Here is a 24,262-nt window from a genome sequence, read left to right as displayed (position 1 = left end):
CCGGGGGACTTAGGTTTAGGCAGCGGGGAAGGGGGTGGTTAGGGTTAGGCACTTAGAGGGGGGATTAAGGTTAGGCACTTGGGGGGGAAGTTAGGGTTAGGCAGCCCTAAGGAGGGTTAGGTTAGTAAATACTTACCTATCCACGATCTGGATTTCCAGCGCTGTCGGGCTTCCGCTGCGTCGCACTCTGCTCCTGTCGGGCTACCGCTGACGGGAATCGAACCATGGCCGGCGGTATTTCATGCCAATTCCCCTAAATACACACACAAATCGTTCTAATACACACAGCACTGTAAAGCCTACACCAAAGTGACCAATCTTCCAGGCACATTTATGTGTTATCAGCAAATTTCTCAACTGAAGTAACTTGAGACTTACAACTTAAAAAATGTATGTTGTCTGACTAGTATGCATGCATCCTCTAATGTATCGGTTCATATGTTTAGGAGTTAGTTTACTAAAGGTCAATTTTAATCGATTAAAAATAAATCGATTGTTTCAGGGGCTAAATCACACATTTACGAACACTTAAAAATCGATATAAAAAGTAATCTGTTATTAAATGTGTGATTTAGCCCCTGAAACACATCGATGTTGATATATTGTTAATCGATTAAAGTCGACCTTTAGTGAGTTTACCCCTTAGTATCTATAAAGTCAAATGTACAATACTTGCCCCCCATGTCGATTGTGTTGGCAGTTTCTTCAATGATATGTATTTGCAGTACAACTATTTTACGAACCTGAATATTTATGGTGTGTAGAGAAATACTCGTACAGGTTGAGTCTCCCATATCCAAATATTCCGAAATACGGAATAATTTTGGCATGACTGAGATAATGAAACCTTTAATTTTTGATGGTTTAATGTACACAAACTTTGTCTAAGGCACAAATTATTAAAAATATTGTATAAAATAACCTTCAGGCTGTGTGTATAAGGTGTATATGAAACAAAAATGAGTTTAATTTCTGTACACAAACTTTGCTTGAGCTGTATATAACACATAAATGCATTCTGTGTGTATATTGGGGTCCCATTCCCAAGATATTTCATTATAATATGCAAATATTCCAAAATACGGAATATTCCGTTATCCAAAATGCCCCTGGTCCCAAGCATTTTGGATATGGGAGACTCAACCTGTAGTAACGTTGGCAACATGAGGAAACCATTTATATTTTTCATTCCCTTTTTCTATGTGCAGGACACTTGCAGTCGTGTGGTGGAAAGTGAAAATTCTGTGGAACAACTTCTACAGCAAGTTACCCAACTCAAGATGCAAATAGCTGAGAAGCGAAAGCTTTGTACAGATGGTAGGGTTCCTTTTTTTTATTGTTTCACAATAAGATAACTAAGAAAAATGTAGTTTGCCTGATTTCAGAGTTATACATGGTTACAAAGTTCATAGAGATATTAATGTCCAGATATTACAAGTGTGTGTGTGTGCTTAGGGGGGGGGGGGGGGGGGGGGGTTCAGGTGCTGCCAGGGTCTCAGAACATTTCCTGACCATTTTTCCTAAAAATGTGGATTTTCCAAAAAATCGGTCATGCTCTGGAGGTGCGCGAAAAAAATCGAACCTCCCAGCGATCAAAAAATGAAAAACTCTTCACCTAATTGAATGGGGAAAACCAAACAGGTGCAGGCTTTTTGCTATTCTCATACCTACTTGACTACCCCTCTAAAGATGTACAAAAATCTCCCATTATCTAAGGGTCTGATTCATAGTTATATGCTGCAGCACAGACGCTGTGTCTTTGTACATAGCTTTGTTTCTACAGTATATGCAAAAGCCGCAGGAGGCATCTTATGTAAATAGACGCCTCCTGCTGGCTTCCGTGATCCGCTGCCTTGTCTGTAGATGGTCCCAAATGTACGTAGCTTGTCAATCATGGTGCGTTTTAGGAAGCACTGCGCCCTTCGTCACAGACACAGATCTGTGCATGCGCAGATCATAAAACATTGGAGTTGTACGTAAATCATCGGGTTTGCATATAGCTCCGAATTGGGTCCTGTGTCTACAAAGAAGCAGCCACATAATTGAATTTAAATAACCAGCAGGGATGAGTTAGGTGACCTCAGGTGTGGTGGAGGAAGATAGTCACTTATTAGGAACATAACTTATAGTCTCATTAGCTGCATGAGTGATGAATCTGCAAGTGGCCAATCAAAAGCAGCCAACTAGTAGGGAGCTTCGTCATTAGTAGTTACACAGCAGCACACTGGTGTATGGGTGCAGGTATCAAACTCTGTACCCATACACCTGTGTATCCATAGTTGTTCAAATACACCCTTACTGTACTCGTGATCCATCAGAATGATCCTTTCATTATCCTGTCCCATATTGATAGTTGTAGTAGTGAGATGCATCCGATTCTGAATAGTCACATCAGGCATTCTTCTGATCATTACTGAGCCTGTGCAGTGCCAAAACAAATACATTTTACGCTACATAAACTGGTGTATCTGCAATTCAGAATCAGGGCCGCATGTTCAATTTTTTTCTTCCCAGTTATGATTGGTTTTCCTCTTCCCTCTCCTTCTGTATTCTTAGTCTGTCCTGTATTAGACAAAACTGAGACTCTTACGCAGCACTGGAGTAGGAACCTGAGCTTTACATATTTACCCACCCTCCCTAGCCCATGGTTATTTCTCCAGTGTCCCCCCAATGATTTAATGCAAGTCCAAAATTCCAATTTTCATCCACCAACCATCATTTTCAACCTATTCTTGTACTAACAAACACTATGTGGCATCTGTGAACCATTGCTACATTTACATAGTAAAGATTTGAGGCACAGGGTGAGATGCACCAAATCTTTTAACCACTTAACTGATGTGGTCACATAGGATGCGAACGCTGCAACCTGTCCTTCAGCTGACAAGGTGCGACCGCACTGCCCTGCTGTGTTTTTGAAGAGGAAATGTGTTCTACACAAGTGCAGAATGTATCTCCTGTGACTCCCCGGACTTTCCTGCGAACCCGGTAATTTCTGACCGGTTTTGCTGGAAAAATCATCAGTTAAGTGGTTAAAGAGGACAGGTGGAGAAGTTATCCATAAGAACTAATCCGCTTCTAACTGTCATTGTGTAGAATGTACTTGATAAATAACTAGTAGCAGATTGGTTGGATTTTATGAATATTATCTGGATCAGATTGAGCTCAAAAGTTGAGTTTGGTACAATGATGGGTTTTTAGCATTCATTGCTGTCGGTAATCTGACTAGAACTGTCATATCAGATTTTGATCTAAAGTAGTATGAACAAATAAGATGTGTAGCTCAATAACCTGAAACCATTAACTATATTGTAATGTTTTAAGGTGAGAAGAAACCTGCAAACCCAGAAGAAAATGTTTTCTTGTGTGAGGCTTTATGCAATTTCTTCCCTAATTCCGCTAATCTACAATCATGTCGGCTTTCTATAACTGGCGAGCCGGTACCACGCAACTGTGATACCATCCATACCCTCAGCGAGGTAAATAAACTTACTTTAATGATTCAACAATGTGACCTCCCCGAAGCTGGCACTAGGAAAGCTGGAAAGCGAAAGAGACCTCCACTAAAAAAGAAATCCAATTTGCTGCTTATGAAGACCAGAGCTGCCACACAGGAGAGCAACAGCAGTGATAGAATATTGTTCAATAGTGGCACAGAAACTGAGGAGGATTCTGAGCGTTTCCAAATGGACTACACAGGTTCACAATCGCCAACATTTTAATAATCAGTCTGAACACATTTTATAAGTTTCTCCTGCCCTAGTTTGAAATATTGTTTGACTGACTGACTGAGTGAGTGGGAGTATATGAAGCGACATTAGGTCCAAAAGAACAAAGTTTGACCTATTTCTTTTAACTGGTATTCTGTTTTATCTGTCAGATTTGTATTTATTTTATTGGAATAAAACAATTTAAATAATCTTGTCATTCAAATAATTTTCTTCCAATAAGTGGGAACATGTTTTGTACGAATAGTATTTTTTCTTTATCCTACAAAGGACCAGGGGCGTAAACAGAGGTAGTTGTGCCCATTATGCAATGCCCCCTGTATTAAAGCCCTTTATGTTGTGCCCTCAGTGATGCCCCTAGTACTGTCCCTTATGCTGTGGCCCCCCTCACCTGTGCAGTACTTACCTCTCTTCATGCTCCAGTCCATGTCGTTAACTACCCCGAGTAGACACTGACAGGATATGACTAGATCCAGCAGCAGGCACAGGCTCCTTATCGCAGGTGTGTCACCCGCGCACTGCATCACTAGGAACGCAGGCCTCTGAAGCGATCAGAGGTGTCTTTAGTCTCTGATCGCTTCAGAGACCAGCGTTCCCAGTTGCACTAGCAACTTGGCCGTCCGTGCTACAGAGAATCCAGGGGGACGCCTGCTCCATAGCAAGCGCACCCCTTGCACCCTCTATAGTTACACCCCTGCAAAGGACGGTAACCAATAAGCCCAGATATTTTTTCGAGGGCGAAAAACTTTTTTAACAATAATCCCCAGTTTTAGCACATTTCTTATTTTTTCCACCGTAACCTATTTGTCCATACAAACAAATAGGATAATTCACCCGAAAACATAAATGATCTGTGATAAGTTCACGGACCTGTGTGTTTTCGCCATTGCACTGGCGCAAAAAAATTTTCAGGGATAAAAATCCCTGAAAAGTCGGGGCTACTTGGATAGCCGTGGGGGATCCATTAGCGCCCGAACAATGTTCGGGGTTAATTGGATACCGCCAAAAGAATCTAAGTAGTCTGCAGTGTACATGGATCAGTAGGAGAAGAATAGGTAAAGATACTATTATGGTTTGGATTACATTTTAATTTTTGGTTATCTAATTATATTTACCATTTCAAGTATTAATAAAAGTGGCATGGGTTTAAAAGCAAGTTGTCTATTTTTGTACTGTTGTTCCAATGGATTCCTGGATATTCCAGCAATTAAGTTTTTCATAGAGAATTATTGACAGGTCTTACAGCAAAAGTGTTCATTTGCCCTGTACCTAGGTTTCCTAGGATCACGGTAAAGGACTCTTTCATTTACATCTGAGCAGCATATGTTAGAGAGTGGACAAGAACTGGGCAGTGGCTTTGGTTGCCATCTTGGAACATCCTACTGTCCACTCAATTTGGTAGATACCTTTATTAAGATTGTGCATTCTTCATTTATTGATATGTACCATGCTATTCCATGTTTCTTTGTTTTCAGCTCTGGCTACTATATGTTAACTGATCGGATGTACAATTAGGCCTCGCCATCTGTCAGGGAACTTAACTCACATTTTAATTATCTCTATTAGCATCAGGAGAATAAAAAGGTTAAGTTGCACAGTCAACACATATTGCAATGCATAGGAGGAGATTTATGGAAAAACAGTATTTTATTAACAAGATAACAAATGTTTATTTCAGACATCACAAATCTTTGGATCTTTGAGAAATGTAGGGTCCTTGTATGTGACGGGCATAAATCCTATAAAAGAAAATAACATTTAATTTTTTTATACTAATTTGTATATTTATATAGTTTGGCAAGCTAGAGAATCTTACCCATAATATGGGCTCTTTTAATGGCCTTTGTGATTGCTCTTTGTTTCAGCCCACATAACCCTGCAAGAAGCAAAATAATAATATTGGAAGAATTGTTTCTAGTTCAGACTATATAGTTGTAAATAGACGATGATAAGCTGTGAATAAGAAAATATTTGGACAAGTGTACATTTTAAGGTGCTTACACACGGAACGATCTGTACCACCAACGATATGAAAGATATCTTTCAGTGAGTCCTCCTGCCACATCTCTGAACATGCAAAGTTGACGATATCGTCCAGATTGGCCTGCATGTACGGACGATCATAGATATCGTTATCGTTCATGCGGGAACGCGCAACGCTGGTCGTTCACTGAATAAAAATGAACGATATATCGTTAAACGATATCCTTATCGTTCATATCTAACGATATATCTGTCTGTGTGTATGCACCTTTACGCTAGGTACATGTTTTTTTTCTTCCCCTTACATGGGAACATGGATGTATTTACCGCGCATAAGAAAATATCCGGGTCAACATATAAATTGTTGTTATTTTTCCTCTCTCCCCATGAGGAAGCCGTTTGCCTAACAGAGGTTATAAAACCCTATATAAGGAGCAGGGATTTTTTTTTTTCCTTAGCAAATGTGTTCTATGTTCTCTTGTCTTTGAAATGACACTTGAGATGACTATCTTGCTGCTTTTCTTATGTAATTGGAATAATGTCACTACAACACAGCTTGGATCATTTACACTGACAGTACCTGTTATATGTCTTCCGTATATACGACCGGTGTGAGGTGAAACAAACTGAGACAGCAGCTGTTGGAAACCAAAACACAATGTTTATAGCAATCCAAACACAGTACACTCACATATATTGTATTTCTAGTGATACTGTGGTTACTAGATAGGGCAGTATATTGGTCAAGACCAGAGTTTCTAAATTCCAGTTCTTAGTAACCTAACAGTGCATGTTTTCCATCTCTTCTAGTTGGCGCACAGGTTTTTCCTTTATCGACAGACATATTTGAAAAGATCCTCAGGTGGCGCTAAGTATTTCACTCGTGATACTGCAGAGATCTGTAAAACATGCACTGTAAGAGGTCTCTGAGGACTGGAGTTGGGAAATACTGGTCAAGACCAAGCCATTTATTAGATCACCTAGGTATTACAGCACTTCAACAAGGCTTAATAAAAATGAGGTATGCAGCTTTATTTGATACCAAATGTAGAGGCACAATTTTAAATTTACATTTTTCTGGAGTTTGTTACTGGTACAGTATAACAAAATACTGTATTTCCCTCTTTTGCATAAAAAATGATTACAACACATTACACAATTAGAAGAAAGAAATGGCTATGCGACCCTGGGGATAACGGTGCTCAGTTGAACACATTTGTCCTGTTAATCTATTGAGGAAAACATTTGTCCTCCAACAATTGAGGAAAACGTTGAAGCATGCTGTGTCTCATCCCACTATTGGAGAGAGGTGTGGGAGTATTGGGGTGAATGATGGTGCGCAGTTGCATTACCTCCAACTCTTAAAAGTGTTCTCCAATGAAACTTTTTATAGGCAGTGGGAGGGTGGGAGCCGACACAGTGAGTGAGAACTCGCAGTAGATAAGCAAGCAGCACATCATGCACCCCACACTCTCCCAACCGGCATCTCACTTACTATTTGGCGGGCCCTGGGTAGGAGAGGGAGAGACTGTCTGCAGTGCGGGGTGTGTCGAGGTAGTGTGGACTCATGGAAGGGGGCCTTTGCCGGGATCCTTCTTCCTGCAGGGGTAGCTCTGTGCAGTGAGCATTTATTTTACTGCTGGCACCAACGTACAGTCTGAGTGTTGTATAAGTCAGGTCGGCCCTTGGTGCCTAATGTTAGCTGAGCGGTGTGGGAAAAATCCTGGCGGTGCGCCTGTGAAAAAGTCCCCAGGAAGAACACTGCTGAAATGCTCATTCGCATACAGGGTCTTATGCAGAGTTGCAAATCTTTTTGCAGACCCATTTTCTGATTTTGTTTAATTGTATCTTTGCAACTTTTTCAGAGTTAGACGCATTTGCAAGTCTGTAGCTGTGGCTTCCTTCCCTTGACATACCTGGGTCGGGTGTGTCTGGAGACGTGACTTCACTGTGCGTTTTGGAATTGCTAAAAATTGCAGTAAACCATGCAAACATTACAGTTAATGACCGTATATTTCAGTACCCGAGTGGCTTGGATCATGAAAAAAGCAGGCATAAATAGGAAACTTCTGTTTTTCCATTGACATCAGTTACAATTATTTGTATATTGCTTCCCAACCGAGCATGAAGCACTCTTTGTGTAAAACAAGTGCATACTGCAGTGAAAAGTCACTGTTGCAGCACGTTTAGGGGGTTTTGGGTGTGTCTTCACCATGTGTAAAAAATTACACACAGCCATCAACAAGGTCAGAGCAGCCATAACTTGGCCCCCTCCAGTCGTATGCAGTCTCAGCTCGTGCATATGGATGAAAAAAGGATGCACATTGTGAAAATTCGAGCATGAACATAAACTTCAACATGCGGATAAAAAAAACCTGCAAATCATGTTTACATCTCTGAATAATGACCCCAGTGATAATGAGCTAAGAATTTTTTAGGATAACTGGTGTCACCGAAACTCCTTATAAATATAAAATTCATTGGTCTGTTTGTTTGTCTGGTTATACATTTGGACACCCCTGCACCGATTGGGATGAAACCAAGGCAAGGTGGTCCAGTTGGATCCTGGACAGGTTTTAGGGGGGTTAGGGCTCCAGTCGGACCTCTCACTGGTGTACGTTGGGCAGAACATTGACCCAGGGAGCCTGTTCTGGGCCTTCCACTGGATGGATTTGGATGACATTACATAATAAAACTTATTAACGTGAAGATTTAAACAACGCCAGGTACTTCAGCTAGTTGTTAATATACTTACACATTTCAGAAGCCCTAAATGTTTGGCGTTGCTCTTAATAGCAATACATTTTAGTATCTGTTAGAAAAAGTTGTTAAAAACATAGCATATTGAAGACACTATTCAAACCTGTAAATACATACCTGTGTGTTCTTATACTCTACTGGTATGCCACACAAGATGCACTTTTTGGGAGGTTCTTGAAAAGGATTTTCTATTTTCTGTGGCTACAGTTTTGAAAGAGACACAATCATCTAAACAGCTTATAGTTTAATAGTATGTAAGCTAAGCATGTGTGTTAACTAGTACCCCTTTCACACACAAACCCCGGTTTAACCCAGCTCGGACCCAGGACACTGAGCACGGGTTGAAGCCAGGGTTTTAGTGCTTACCCCCTTTCACACATGGAGGTTGGACCTGGTTTATTCCCGAGTCGTCGACATTCACACCAGACCCGAGTCTTCCAGTAAGCAGTGGATGCTTGGAGATTATGACATCTCCAAGTGCCACTGTGCCAGCCATCCTCACCGGGTCATCGCGACCTAGGTTATGCCGTTCACACTAGAGGGAACCCGGGAATAAGCCTGTTATACCCCCTGCCAGCAAATAACCCAGGTATTGCACATGAACGTGCAGCAGCCCAGGTAACTGTGCAGTATGAAAGGGCCCAATTGAAATAACCCGAGTTACCCAGCATTTCAACTCTGGTAACGAGCAGGGTTGAACACGAGTTCAACCCGGCTCGCAGTTCAGTGTGAACGGGTAACCCTGGCCTCGTTCACTGCATAGGGAGAGCCAGTGCTTGGAGATGATCTCATCTACAAGCACTGGCACAGCAACGATGGCGGCGACGTCATCGAAAGGCTACCAGTCTGAAAGGGGTCTCAGTGAGCAGGGTCGGTGATCCGGGTTGTTTCTGTTCACAGATAGAGTCCCTGGTCGATGAGCATGCATCGGCGAAAACCCAGGGTATAAGAAATACTGTGCAACCAATGCATCCCTCATTTACAAAAATTCAAATACTAAGTGACTAATATCTGAGTTGGGAGCAAAGCAAACAGTAGCTTTGTACCCTGGTAAAACCATGTTGCACTGCAGGTGGGACAGAGTTAAAATGTGCAGGTAGATGTGAGTGAGAGGGGCGCTTCCAAACTCAAATCTGTATTGCAGTGTAAAAATAAAGCTGTCCAGTGTTTGTGTACTACATGCAAAAGCAGACAGTATTTATCCTGCATGCAATACAAACAAATGTATTTGTTCATTGTTAGTTCCAGATATAAAGTTACTAGCTTTTTTTTTTTTGCCTTGCTCCCAACTCATCATAAGCCCTTATGTGCATTAAGTATAAGTAAGCAAATCTACATATGTTCAGAAAAAATGTAGTTTACAGCTGGAGATAATGGATTCACATATAGAGGATAAACTTTATTAGAATGTCGGAACAATATTCTGAGGAAGGAACTAAGGAGCTCATTCAGACGCGCTCGCTAGATGCGTTCGCTCGCTCTCTGCGTATGCAAATCCAGCGCACGCCCAGCAAGGAAGTCGATTGCACTGGAAGGCATTAGCACGCCCACTGTGTTTTGGCGAGCAATCACTTAGTGTATACAGACGCCCACCAGCCATTCTTAAGACGCCCACTAGCGCACGTCATCTCCTGGAAGTGCTGGAGAACATTTTTACATATAGCACCATCGGATGCGATCGCAGCGCTTGAGGTTGACTATACCCTGCCGCAAGCACTGCGATCACTTCAGAGTGCAATCCCACCAATTGACGTGTACTATGACGCTGCCTTTTAATTGTGCACGCCTCTGAAACGGCGTTGAATCACTAGGGCACACCTGCGTTCGCACCTCCACTCCCCCGTTGTTGATGGCCAGCCCCTGTAACTACCCACAAACTGCTTCACCTGTCACTCACTCTGCTGGGCAGTCTATGCGCAGCGATCGAACGCATCCCGATCTCTCGCACTGGTTCGCGCACTGCGATGCGTATGCATGCGCAGAAAGCGACTATCGGCCAGCAGCAAGCGTTCGCATCACAGCGAGCGGGTCTGAATCACTGAATCAGGCCGTAAGCTCTTCATTTATACCAGGGCTAATCCAAAACCACTATCATTTTGGTTTGTTCCACATATTCAAATATGAATTCCTAAAACATAGGAAGTTTGATATTAATTCTTACCATATTTTCATCTACACCTTGTGCTACTTGGTTGCTGTGCGTGTTTACTAAAAGAAAAAAAAGTAAATAAAACATACAGTATATACATATAAGGTACATTCTTGTAACTTTTTGTTTTATAAAAGTAAAATCCTTTATCAATTATACAGTATACGAGGTATATCTATAAAATAACGAGACTGTGATTCCACCTAGTAAACAAAGCAGTCAGAACCGGTTCTAATTGCATACGTAGTAACCCTGAACTTGTCTGAACCTGCATGACAAGCAGCAACACTCTACGACGTTCAGTTGATTGTGAGTCGCCATTTAATTTGCGTTTTTTTGTAGAGTGCCGAAAAAATGCTAAATTTAAAAGTGGAACAACGTGTGAATTTGACATTTTTAGTAAAATTTTTTCGATATCAAGGGTGTAATTTTGCAAGAATGGGTTCCAGAAAGCACAACAGTTACCCAGCATTCATTTATTATAAAGAAGTTTTGAAAAAGCTGAGAGAGAGTCAGAAAGAAACGGCCGCAAATGTGGAAACATGGTTTCATTCTTCACCAGGACAATGCGCCTGTCACAGAGCACTTTCTGTGACGCAGTTTTTGACCTACAATCACATTACTACACTTCAACATCCTCCATATTCGCCCGATTTAGCACCTTTGGACTTATATCTTTTCCCCACAAGTTAAATCGGTGCTTAAAGGGACACATTTTGAATCAGTTGATGCTGTAAAGAAGAAAATGGCAGATATGTTGAAACAACTAACAGAAATTGATTTGCTCCATGCCTTTCACCAGTGGAAAACAAGACTACAGTGATGTATTAGTGCAAATGGGGAGTATATTGAAGGGGACAAACATTACATTTGTAATACCAATAAATAAAGATGAGTTAATCAATCAGTCTTGTTATTTAATAGACATACCTCGTATTATCTAGATGTAGTATTAGTGTTCCTTCTAGCTTCTTGATCGAGCAGTGCGACAGGGACACATGCGTCCACCAATGGCGCACTTCCGAAAAAGGGGGTCTGGCCTCTCAAGGAAGGGAGATTATGACCTCACGGCATCGCTCCCCCCCCCACACACACACACACACTTTTCCATCATTATAGGAGGTGTGCCCAGTACTCGCGCAGATGCTGGGCTGACCCCAAGCTCTCCCTGCTCTATGAATATACCACCCTTTGCTCACTGCTCCCCCTCCCAACTTTGACCCCCCCCACGGGTACACTGCGGCCTGCAGTGGGGACAGGCACAGCAGCACAACGAGTGGTGGTGCGCCGTGGGCAGGGCGCATTTTAAAGTTATAAAATTGGGCAGGGTGCGGCGTGCCACTGAAATAGCTTAGTGGGAACGCTATAGTATTGTTGAACAATATGTAGTAATGACATACCAAAAAACCCAAAAGGTAAAAATGTCATGCCAACACTGGGACATTTCAAAAACATGTTGCATAGCTATTTCTTTTTATTAATAGCACAGACGGTGTAATGGTTAGCATTACTGCCTCACAGAATTAAGGTCCTGAGTTCAATTCCCTATATGGACTTAACTGTGGGGAGTATGTATATTCTCCCCATGCTTGTGTGGGTTTCTTCTGGGTACTCCAGTGTCCTTCCACACTCAAAACTATACTGTTAAGTTTAGTTGTGAGCTAATTAACCTAACGCTTGTTTGTATGTGCGTGAGCATGTAATAGGGAATATAGATTGTAAGCTCCACTGGAGCAGGGACTGATGTGATGTAAAAGTGCTGTGGAATATGTGTGCGCTGTTTAAATAACTGGTAATAATAATAACATAGCATCAGGATATTATGTTGTGCTTTACAGTGCAAAAATGAGTAAAATGTAAGTAAACCATTAAGATTACAAATAATACAAAGGCCGTACAACATGCATTCTTTAAATTGCATGCACTACTTACTTTTATGAATGATTCTCTAAATAGCTTCTCACAAATCCACTCCTCAATGACAGTAGTCAGAAAAGCACGAAGCATAAAAACGTACAAGCTCCCACCCATTATCAATCTGCTCAAATCACTTGTGTGTCTACTTTCTCTTTAGTTTTACAAGTGCCCCCTAGTGTTCATATGTATATTTCTTGGATGAGATGAAGCAGCATTGCAATTTAACATTGCACATCAATAGTAAATGCCATTATCAATATTAGATATTTTTGTGGCAGTCACCATGTAGGACGTAAATTTGGATTGGAACAGAAAATTACGTGTTACACCTCAAAAAAAAGTTCAATGGTCATTTGTGAAAAATTAGTACAGTAATCGTATATAAAAGGAAAAATACTGTATAATCTATGTCCTGGATACAACAGCTATTTTAATTAAATACATTTTTTTGTCATTTGTATATTTTAGGTGTGAAAAATGGGGTTTTTTTTGGTGCTTTTTCAAGTTTCCTTTTAAACGCGCTAAAAACTTTTTATTTATTTTTTGTTTTTTGAAGTTTTTCAAGCTGACAAACTTCTGTTTGGAATTCAACAGAGACAGTGCTTTATTATGAAGCGGCTGCTGCTTCTCTGCGGGCTGGACAGAAGCAGCAGACTTTAAACTTTCAGAACCACTTTGTAAATAAATCTAGGTAAAGAGGAAGTTAATATACTTGTCTACAGAGACTGTCTGATTTTCAGTGTAATGTGAGATATTGCTAGCTCAGATTTAGCAAATTGTAGGTGACGTGCTTCCATTCAACTGAAAGCCTTCGTAGGCTACATACCCAGTGACATTAAAAATTATGCATTTAAAATATGTTCTTAATCCAAGTTTACTGCCTGTAAACAAATGTGAAATTAAAATTTTCCTTCCAAGTAAAATCAAACATTTCACAGCACCAGGGGTGTGGAGCTGCAAGGTACCCACGGTTCATATCGTGTGGCCATACACATCTACGGGTAAATTTACTAAAGTGAGTTTTTAGAAGTGAGTTTTAAAAGTGATGTTGCCCATAGCAACCAATCAGATTCTAGCTATTATCTTCTAGAAGGTGCTAGTTAAAGTTAAGTAGAATCTGATTGGTTGCTATGGGCAACATCACTTTTAAAACTCACTTCTAAAAACTCTCACCTTAGTAAAATTACCCCCTAGTGTCTAATCCAATATGTATGACAGGACATAGCCATGCACCTTAAAATTATTTTAGCCCACATTTTTTCATAGGGGCTTTGCACAGTTTACAGGCAGACACAAAATTCAGTGTCTGGCTGCCAACCACAGATACAATTAGTTTGATACACAGACTGTAAGGGGTTCGATATATATTAGGTCAACAGTGACCATGTCTACATTAATAAAGTCGAGAACATGTCAGCATTCAGCACTTCGATATGGCCACAATTTCAACAATCCAGTTTTCAGGCATGCCTAATCGGAACGCTAATGTCTACATTTTGTCCATGTCGTCATTATAAACATATTATGACTGCATACTATTGTAAGCATGTCACGTGAGGACAGAAGGAGTGAACAATGTGATCTCACGGTGTACAGTTCAGACAGAGGGTAGAGAGGCAATATAAAGGGTCTCTACTCAGGACATCATGTTCCACTAGTTGTTATTATCATTGTTTATTTATATGGCACCACAAGGGTTCCGCAACGCCTAACAAAGTACATAATCAAATGAGCAGAACAACAAAAGTGGCTTAAATTACAGTACAATGCAGAACAAGTACATGGTTTATAAACATTGCTGCATCAGCGTTAATAACACTGAAATAGGCAGCAGGGTGGCAAAAATCAATAGTCAGGTGACGTTGTAGGGAATATGCAGTAGATTATAGTATAAGAGAAGGAAAACACATTGTGAAAGAGGTCCCTGTGAGAACTTGCATTCTAAAGGGAAGAACCCTATGTCCCATATTGAGTATGGGACATAGGGTTAGGATGAGAGATGGATGACTTTGATGAAGAAGTGGGTTTTGAGAACCCGTTTGAAGTTTTGTAGAGAGGTGGAGATTCTGATAGGGAGAGAGTTCCAGAGGTAAGGAGCAGCATGGTCAAAATGTTGGAAGCGGAAGGAAGTAATCAGTTGGCAGGAAAGGCGGCATGTATTTGTGTAGTGAAGTGGGTGGGCGGGAGTGTGAACGGAGAAAGGGTCACAGCTGTAAATGGGAGAGGATTGGGTGAGGGCTTTTAAGTGAGAAGCTTGATTTAGATTCTGAAGGGGAATGGGAGCAATTTTAGGGCTTGTAGGAGTTGGGAGGCAGTTGCTTTGGCATTCTTTGACACTACCCTACCTCACTAGCACTACTCAATCGCAAATGTAGCCGCAGGCTCCCACTACATCTCCACTCTCATCTACTGAATTAATATGTGCTGCTGCGGCCATTCCCATTATATGACTGGCCATAAGTTGTTCTCTCTCTACCCACTTAAAATCTGTAAACATTCAAAATAAAAAATGTGCTCAGACCCTACAGTAGAAGGGACAATTTATAATAAGCAAAACCCAAGAGGCAGCATATTTGGAAACTGTCACTGCCAAACAGGGCCACGGGGCCACCCATCAATATTGTCCTATAAAACAAACGTATGGATTACAGCATCACTGATCATGGCTGTCATGCTCACAGCAGAGAGTGTAGTACAGAGCAAACACATGCAGCAAGCAGCCTATGAAGACGGTGTGGGGATCTCACCTGTGCTGCTGTGCGTGGCAGGGGAGCAGCAGAGAGTGGAGGGGAGATGCCGCCTAATCACAGCCCCCCGCAGTAACCTAACAAGCAGCATCCTGTAGCACAGTCCTGCTGTGTGACCTGCAGGGTGATAGGGAGACAGCAGCAGGCAGCCGTGTGTCCTGTCACTACATCCGCCCGGCTCACAACACTGCACCCTCCACTACAGTTCCGCACTCCGGAAGAGACGCACCAACGGAGACCTGAAAAGAGTGCAGACAATAACAGATTAGTACACATACGCACACGTGTTATAAAATGAAACATGTTTTTATGTTTATAACTTTAATAAGTATTATTGTATTTAAAAAAAAAAAAAAAAAGTTGCCATGAAAAAATATGTCTGCCCGGCAATCACTGGCATCATCACGGCGCGCCGTCTGTCACTCTGCTGCTATCGGGCATGCGCAGAACGGTATGAAAGTGCGATTGTAATTTCCCTCTGGCATAAGTCATTGTATAATAATATATGACAGTACTGTGTAACGTACGAATAGAAGTGTTGCCAGAGGCCTAGCTGGGCGCCCATGTAAGTGACGACTGCATCTACCGACCACCATGGGGATAGAAGCTGATAGTGAATCTGTGTAAGAAAAATATTACCCTTTTTTAAGCTGGTGGCAGTTCACACAGGGCAGTGACTAGCGGGGCATTTCTGTAAGCAGACGAGTGGCAATGGGCAGCTCTGTTGTTGTGTTTGTACTTTGTGGAGCCTGTTTTTCAAACAGTGTTGTGTTATTCCATGTGAATCTTGTACGTTTTGGAAGTTATAATTGTAAATATGATTACAATAACAAATATAAGAATATGCAGCCAAAGAAAAGGAACAGTACACGGATGAGACTTATAAAGCACTAGCTAATATCAATATATCACTAGCAGAAACATTTATTTAGCACCTTGGATGACAAGATTTATTTGCTTTATAGTTTTGCTCACCAGATACTGCAGTATTGTTACAAATAAATTCACGGCGTGAGTATTTTAGTATTTCTGTTATTGTTACTAGTTACGCAGCATTATAAAGTGCTAATAGTGTAAAATTGTCTTCTCTTTTTTTTCCTCTCCAGTTTTAGATGATTCCTGCGATTCATAAATAAAATACAGATAAGTTTCATCATAAGGATCATTATATATTACAACGCTCTATTCCTCTGTCATCTCTTTGCATGTACTTCGGATCAATAAGAAGAAACTAGCACTGATTTGTAATGGATACTTCTTTCTATGATATTACATATGAATTTCCTGCTATTTCCAAACAGCAGATGGATATTAATCACATTTTGTCATACACAAATCTCTAAAGAATATATGACTATAAACTAATAGCAAAGCGCAAAGGTTGTTAATACTAATTTTATAAATGGATCTCATGTTTGGGGATTGCTGTCAGCAACTAGTTTGCATGAACCCATTCACATTATGATGATGGAAGATAGTGGACCTAAGGTTAAGAGACTGGCACCAGTCCGGAAAAGGAGTCTCTCTTCAGGTCACAGTCTCCTTACTCCAAATAAGAAGAAGCTGAGTAGTAGAGAGGACATGAAGATGACTTCTAACCCCTACGTAATGGATCATTGTCCTAAAGCGGAAGATACCATGTTTTCAAGTAAAGAGGTAGGCATTTCCAAAACAGCTATTTTCTGTGGGAACTTCAACTTAACCTATTGGACAATATCCTGAATGTTAAGCAATTTGGGCCTCTACATTTCACAGATTACTATGAATTTGCCCCAAAAAATCTGAACAGTGCATTGCAAACAATTTTAAATAATCAAAAAATTCACAGTAGAGACAACGTACAAGTATTTTTTTTGTGCATTTGAATTAGAGATGAGTGGTTTGGTTTTGCTGAAAACCGAACACACCCGAACTTTGGGGCTTCGAGTCGAACTGAGTCTCAGCTCAGGTCACTTTGGGGATTTTGAGAAGAAACAAGTCCCGGCTTGGGACTTCCCGCAAGTCAGATCTCGGATCTAAAAATCTTATTTTACGTGTTTTTGATGTCACTTAAGTTCCTCCCTTGTGATTTCAGGTGCCCAAATTGGTCGTAAATTAATGTTATTGATATTAATAGAACTATAGGAACAAAAAAAGATCAAAGTTATATGATTTTAGCTATTTGTATTATTTTTTTTTAAAGAAAACCAAAACACTTGAGAGTTGTTTAACCAAAACACGACAATGATGTAGAACCAAACTCAAAACATGGGGGTCTGCGCACATCTCTAGTTTGTATGCTTCAGTACACATAAGAGAACTTATCAAATATATACTGTTTTGGCTTTTTATAATTTCTTTTCTTGTATTTGATGCTAGATTTTCACCATGTAAAGCTTGTTATGCTGTGGCAGTCCTGTAGAATCTTGCATCAGATGAATACTAATTTCCTAAACTTGCTATGGAGGTTGTCCCTCCAACTACTGATGACATCAGCCTGTATTTACTATCTTACACATTATGGGGAACACTGGAGGGCTAGTCCAGTTACAATTGTGGAACACTTTCAAAATGAAGCATGTGTCCATGTGTTACATGTGCCATTGAATGTGTGAGAGGATAAACTGTTTGCGGGAATGTAATATACTGTATATAGATTTATTAGTGCTCTGTTCATCAACTATTTCCTATCCAGATCTGTAATCCTAATGTGTTAAAAAGTTTTCTAAGTCAAAAAGAAAAGCTGTCTCGATCTTAAAAATCTGTTTACAACTGTTATTTTTTTGCGTTTTAGGATTACTGCAGTGACGATGACCTGTTTGGAGAATATGACAGCTTTGCTGAGGACCCATCTTTGCTAGCACAGATGGATGACTTGGAGGAAGAGTGTAAGCGGGAGACCGCTAATAGTTTGTCTAGTATTACTCTAGAACAAAAACTAGAAACAGCTAATCATGTTGTGACACAAATTATAATACCTAAATCCAATATTGGAAAACAAGAACTTCAACACAAATTAAAGAAAAGTGAATCAAAAGATCTAACAAAGGATTTTTTGGATGATCTTCCGTGCTCACAACTGTTTTTTTGTGAAGATACTGCAACAAAGACAAAAAATAAGTCCACTTACAAAGGTGACTTGTATATTGATGGAACACAGGACTTGTGTCACACTGACCAAATAGTTGGTGCAGACACATCAAAAGTCCTTTATTCAAATCACAAGGAAGTCAAAAGGAAAAGCTTACGAGACAGTCTCAAAAACACAATGGCTGGGAATGCTAAAGTTCATACACCCCAAGTTTCTAGGTCTAAGCAAATAAAAGAGAGTATTCTTTTGGAGGAGCTTGATGTTGCCAAAAAGACAGTGCAAATGTCTTCTGAAATTGACTTGGGTCCTTTTTATGGTTTACCCAGCAAAGTTGGTGATCTTATTGTACAGTATAGAGGAATTAAAAAGCTATATGGTAATTATAGTTTTCTATTTTTTACATATGTTATTTCAAACACAAGAACACAATTTTATTATAGTGCTAATAAGGGCACAGTTTATGTATTGTTTTATGCTGTAAAATCAATTTTACATGTAACAAAAAAAAAAATAGGTGGCGCTAATCACTCACAGCAGTGGATTATGTTTCAATATTTTATTAATACAAGACAAGTATATTTGTTAATAAATAACCAATATTTATAAAACTTTTGTTTTACATGTTTTGTTGGTTGAGGTTTGGCAAAAGTGTGGTGTGCAGCTTTGATTATCAGCAGAGGATAGATTGCTTATACAACCCTGCTGGCGCCTGGATTATTATTCTTTCTATAAAATCAACTTTCATAAATTTTTCTGCTTCAGTTTTCAATGTGAATGGGTATGTAATGCCGGCTGTCGGGATGCCTCCTGTCAGAATATCGTCAGCGGCATCCCGATGGTTGGTATCCCGACAGGAGTTGGGCAAGTATGCTTGCCCTCCCCCTTCCCCTCCCCCAACCCAACCCTCCATTTTTGTAGCCTAATCCTCCTCATCCGCACCCTAACCCTCCCCATTAGTGCCTAACCCCAAGTCTCCCCCCTTTGTGCCAAAAAATATATAATAGAAAAAAGCCCGGCATTCTGCAGACCTTGCTCCAGCTGCCCTTTTCTTGGAGATCACTCCTTGTTAATATACCAAAGAACACAAGCAGCACTCTGGAGACTTCCAGATAGGTGAAAAAACGAAAGTGTTTATTCGACGTTTCGGGGTACGGCGACCCCTTCCTCATGTGTGTTCTTGAGGAAGGGGTCGCCGCACCCCGAAAAGTTGAATTAACACTTTCGTTTTTTCACCTGTCTGGAAGTCTCCGGAGTGCCGCTTATATATGTATTAGGGATGTGCAGGCTCGGATAGGTTCGAGTTTGCACGTGGAGTTCGGATTTTTCCCTCCAAAAAAACGGAACTCAGAAAGAGGCAAAACGTCATCTTACATGGACGAACATCATCATTCCTGGACAAAAGTCCAGTAATGATGATGTTCGTCCATGTAAGGTGACGTTTTGCCTCTTTCTGAGTTCCGTTTTTTTGGAGGGAAAAATCCGAACTCCACGTGCAAACTCGAACCTATCCGAGCCTGCACATCCCTAGTATGTGTATATGTGTATATATATATATATATATATATATATATATATATATATATATATATATATATAGTCAAATCAATGTTATTTTCTCTGGCAGTAAATTGAGCAATAGTGATGTAGCATGTTAAGGAATCGTTTGTTTTATTAATTTCTCCATCTTCAGCTTTCTAGTAACTATAGTACAGGTTGAGTCTCCCATATCCAAATATTCCGAAATACGGAATATTCCGAAATACGGAAGAATTTTGGCATGGCTGAGATAATAAAACCTTTGATTTTTCATGGTTCAATGTACACAAACTTTGTCTAAGGCACAAATTATTAAAAAGATGGTATAAAATGACCTTCAGGCTGTGTGTATAAGGTGTAAATGAAACATAAATTTATTTCATGTCTGTACACAAACTTTGTTTGAGCCACAAAATTATTGAAAATATTGTATAAAATTACCTGCAGGCTGTGTGTATAAGGTGTATATAACACACAAATGCATTCTGTGTGTATATTGGGGTCCCATTCCTAAGATATTTCATTATGATATGCAATTATTCCAAAATACGGAATATTCCGTTATCCAAAAATACCCCTGGTCCCAAGCATTTTGGATATGGGAGACTCAACCTGTAATCCATTCTTGAAAAGAGAGTGGTTTGAATGATAAGTAGAAAAATAACAAAATTTAAATACCATGCACTAGAAAAATAGATGCCGAAAAGTTAGTGTTAAAATCAGCATCAATCAAACAGCCGGCAATTTGAACACAAACCTGATTATTATTCTATTTTTTGTTGCATGTTTTATATATTTTTTCATTATTGTGTTTAAATAAATGTATGTTTATTTAATATAATCTTATTTTGTTCATAGTACTGTCCTCAACAAATGCATTTTTTTACAAAAATGAAAACAACAATTCTTTTTATTGCTCTCAAGTAAGATTATGATTAGCTTAAATAAAAAATATATATCTAAATGTTAAAAAGACATCAGATATATTTTGGACAGAAAATACTAATTTACCCACCATAGCAGCATCCTCAGGCACGCCTTCTTGTCAGGAAGCATGGTGCAGAACTAGTCACAGAACGCTAGATGTCTTGGTGGTTATACAGGCAGCTAGAACTGTTGAACTAGGTGAAAGCAGATTTTTAAAGCTACAGTCTGAATCACTTTTAATATTTGTAACATTAGATTTTCAGATTTATTTTCTCCGAGGCCCTCCAGAGCTCCATTTGAAGGACTGTAATTAATTGGCAAATATCAGAAGATAATGACTTGTACTTATCCCCTAATGAATATAAATAAAATGTTTCTCATAAAGCTCTGTCCTATTAATGGAGCATTTTTATATTTGATAGTGTTAGAAGACACATTTCTATATTGGACAATTTGTATTTTTATATCTAAAGGTCTTTTACAACTACATTCAGGGCTGTTCAGTGAGAGTTTATATATTATTAGTTTAAGACTATACAATGTGAGGCATGCTGAAAATGTATTTATATTTTTTAGATTGGCAACATACATGCTTAACCTTGGAATCCCTCAAACAGAGGAAGAACTTAATTTATTCACTACCCACCAGCGGTGGCAAAACTCTTGTTGCAGAAATTGTAATGCTTCAAGAACTTCTGTGCAGAAAGAAGGATGTGCTAATGATCTTACCTTATGTAGCCATCGTACAGGAAAAGGTGGGTTCTATGCAGCAGGCAAGTTATGTCAGATCATCCAATAGGTTAACACACTGCTTTTTTTTATTTTGTGTTCAAACACATATCTAGTTTATTTTTATTTTTTTAATGTTTATTTACTGCGATCATGTCAAAAGAATTAAAACAGGATTGTGATGAGCTTTGTTTTGTCCACTGACTTCAACCTCCACTTACAGTTTACTTAACCGTTATGGTCTTCTGTTGGCTGCTGGAGAACAGATGGGGGCAGATGTACTAAGCTCTGGAAAGACAGTTAGGAGCTGAGTGGCTGGTAGTTTATCACTCTCTAATTTATCACTTTCCAGAGCTTAGTACATCTGCCCCTTAATCGGAAGTCATTTTGTATGTTAGCTGTGACATATTGGCATTGGAGAGCATATATTGGTGGAGAGTAATAAAGCACAGAAGGAACTCTGTGTAGTATTCATCAGCTGGTGGTTAGTCATCATAGAGCTATGCATTGTATATTGGATATCAAAATGGGTGGTATACATTATATATTGAACATCAAAAAGTAAGCTTTGCACTGTATATTGGCGCAGACAAATATTATATGCCAGACTGGGACAGCTATGCGCACACAGTTGCCCATATAAATGTACCACAAAATGTCATTAAGTATTTATTTGATCATATTTATTTTCCAGGTACGTGGCTTGTCCAGTTTTGGAGTAGAGTTGGAATTTTTGATAGAGGAGTATGCTGGCAGCAAAGGCAGGTTTCCTCCAATCAAAAGGAGAACAAAAAAATCTCTATACATTGCAACCATTGAAAAAGGTCACAGTCTTATCAACGCATTGATTGAAACTGGACGAATTAGTGAACTAGGCCTTGTTGTTGTTGATGAGGTAATATTCATTTAACTGCTCAGCCAAACTGATATGGATAACACATTCTTTGTACAATAATACTACAAGGTCAATTTACTAACTGCAGAATATAGGCAACATATTATTTATAATTATTTGGCTAGTAAATGTAAGGGTTTTTGAAGGACACTCATAAAATCCTCTGCATGACCCGTCTACAGTTATAATAGCTCAGTTGGGAATATAGCAATAAGTTATTTCTCCGACGCTAACTAAGGTATTTTAAAACCACAATATAATTTTATAATGTCTTTGCAGGGTAATCCTCCTTACTCGATAATGAGCTATTTGTAAATACGGGAATGTCAATTCCATGTATGTATCATCATACCAAGTGGTTTTATTAGAAATGCATATAATACCGCAGTGTCCTGGAGATATATTAACTCTTAGCATGGCCACACTATGAATCCAATTTTACATCACAAATGACAATATAAAAGAATAAAATGTCATAATATACAATCATGAAAAGTAGTATAGATGTACATACAGTGCATCCGGAAAGTATTCACAACGCTTCACTTTTTCCACATTTTGTTATGTTACAGCCTTATTCCAAAATGGAATAAATTCATTTTTGTCCTCAAAATTCTACACACAATACCCCATAATGACAACGTGCAAAAAGTTATATTGCGATTTTTGCAAATTGAATAAAAAACAAAAAACTAAGAAATCACACGTACATAAGTATTCACAGCCTTTGCTCAGTACTTTGTTGTTGCACCTTTGGCAGCAATTACAGCCTCAAGTCTTTTTGAATATGATGCCACAAGCTTGGCACACCTATCTTTGGGCAGTTTTGCCCATTCCTCTTTGCAGCACCTCTCAAGCTCCATCAGGTTGGATGGGAAGCGTCGGTGCACAGCCATTTTCAGATCTCTCCAGAGATGTTCAATTGGATTCAAGTCTGGGCTCTGGCTGGGCCACTCAAGAGCGCTGTGGAGCAGGTTTTCATCCAGGATGTCTTTGTACATTGCTGCATTCATTTTTCCCTCTATCCTGACTAGTCTCCCAGTTCCTGCCGCTGAAAAACAATACCCACAGCATGATGCTGCCACCACCATGCTTCACTGTACGGATGGTGTTTGCCTGGTGATTCTGCCTGGTTTCCTCCAAACATAACACCTGCTGGCATTCACGCCAAAGAGTTCAATCTTTGTCTCATCAGACCAGAGAGTCCTTCAGGTGCATTTTGGCAAACTCCAGGTGGGCTGCCATGTGCTTTTTACTAAGGAGTAGCTTCTGTCTGGCCACTGTAATATACAGGCCTGATTAATGGATTGCTGCAGAGATGGTTGTCCTTCTAGAATGTTCTCCTCTCTCCACAGAAGAATGCTGTAGCTCTGACAGAGTGACCATCGAGTTCTTGGTCACCTCCCTGACTAGGGCCCTTCTCCCCCGATCGCTCAGTTCAGACGGCCGGCCAATTCTAGGAAGAGTCCTGGTGGTTCCAAACTTCTTCCATTTACGGATGATGGAGGCCACTGTGCTCATTGGGACCTTCAAAGAAGCAGATATTTTTCTGTACCCTTCCCCAGATTTGTGCCTTGAGACAATCCTGTCTCGGAGGTCTACAGAAAATTCCTTGGACTTCATGCTTGGTTTGTGCTCTGGCATGCACTGTCAAGTGTTGGACCTTATATAGACAGGTCTATACCTTTCAAAATCATGTTTATACAACTGAATTTACCACAGGTAGACTCCAAATAAGCTGTAGGAACATCTCAAGGATGATCAGTGGAAACAGGATGCACCTGAGCTCAATTTTGAGCTTCATGTCAAAGGCTGTGAATA

At 39.9% G+C, this 24,262-nt stretch overlaps 3 protein-coding genes across 6 annotated transcripts in view; 2 read left to right on the top strand and 1 right to left on the bottom strand.

Annotated features, from left to right (window-relative positions):
• Window positions 1-3,919, top strand: part of ABRAXAS1 (abraxas 1, BRCA1 A complex subunit) — a 58,962-nt gene extending 55,043 nt beyond the window's left edge. For both annotated transcript variants that reach the window (XM_088445028.1, XM_088445027.1), the window contains exons 8-9: window positions 1,209-1,317; window positions 3,325-3,919. In XM_088445028.1, coding sequence (XP_088301154.1) covers window positions 1,209-1,317; window positions 3,325-3,722 — 507 coding nt within the window. In that variant the 3' untranslated portion in view covers window positions 3,723-3,919. The remainder of the gene's footprint in view (window positions 1-1,208; window positions 1,318-3,324) is intronic.
• A 1,437-nt stretch (window positions 3,920-5,356) lies between these two features.
• MRPS18C (mitochondrial ribosomal protein S18C) lies at window positions 5,357-15,484 on the bottom strand. Its single transcript, XM_088445025.1, has 6 exons — window positions 15,285-15,484; window positions 10,633-10,679; window positions 8,589-8,672; window positions 6,292-6,349; window positions 5,545-5,604; window positions 5,357-5,467 (listed from the first exon to the last, which is right to left on the bottom strand). The coding sequence occupies exons 1-6, from the start codon at window positions 15,373-15,375 to the stop codon at window positions 5,403-5,405; spliced, it is 405 nt and encodes a 134-aa protein (XP_088301151.1). The 5' UTR covers window positions 15,376-15,484; the 3' UTR covers window positions 5,357-5,402.
• Window positions 15,485-15,652: 168 nt separating this feature from the next.
• The window catches only part of HELQ (helicase, POLQ like), a 64,546-nt gene continuing 55,936 nt past the window's right edge, over window positions 15,653-24,262 (top strand). Inside the window, exons 1-5 of one of the 3 annotated variants that reach the window (XM_088445024.1) lie at window positions 15,653-15,735; window positions 16,391-16,940; window positions 18,058-18,730; window positions 21,394-21,572; window positions 22,241-22,441. In XM_088445024.1, the coding sequence (XP_088301150.1) occupies window positions 16,746-16,940; window positions 18,058-18,730; window positions 21,394-21,572; window positions 22,241-22,441 (1,248 nt within the window). In that variant the 5' untranslated portion in view covers window positions 15,653-15,735; window positions 16,391-16,745. Of the gene's footprint in view, window positions 15,736-15,769; window positions 15,908-16,390; window positions 16,941-18,057; window positions 18,731-21,393; window positions 21,573-22,240; window positions 22,442-24,262 lie in introns of those variants that run through there. The other 2 variants (XM_088445023.1, XM_088445021.1) reach the window with 2 other exon arrangements.

Source organism: Taudactylus pleione, unplaced genomic scaffold (assembly GCF_031769625.1).
Source record: "Taudactylus pleione unplaced genomic scaffold, aTauple2 ptg000376l, whole genome shotgun sequence".
Lineage (NCBI taxonomy): Eukaryota > Metazoa > Chordata > Amphibia > Anura > Myobatrachidae > Taudactylus > Taudactylus pleione.
Note: the sequence above shows the minus strand (reverse complement) of the source record. Positions and strands in the feature narration are given on the sequence as shown.

Excerpts from the sequence above, each read along its gene's own strand:
- MRPS18C (XM_088445025.1), bottom strand. The coding sequence starts at position 15,375 with ATGCTGCTTGTTAGGTTACTGCGGGGGGCTGTGATTAGGCGGCATCTC. Across the intron at positions 8,673-10,632 it reads AAGGTGTAGATGAAAATATG|CCACAGAAAATAGAAAATCC; the intron begins GTAAGAATTAAT and ends TCAAAACTGTAG. Across the intron at positions 5,468-5,544 it reads TAAAAGAGCCCATATTATGG|GATTTATGCCCGTCACATAC; the intron begins GTAAGATTCTCT and ends TTTCTTTTATAG.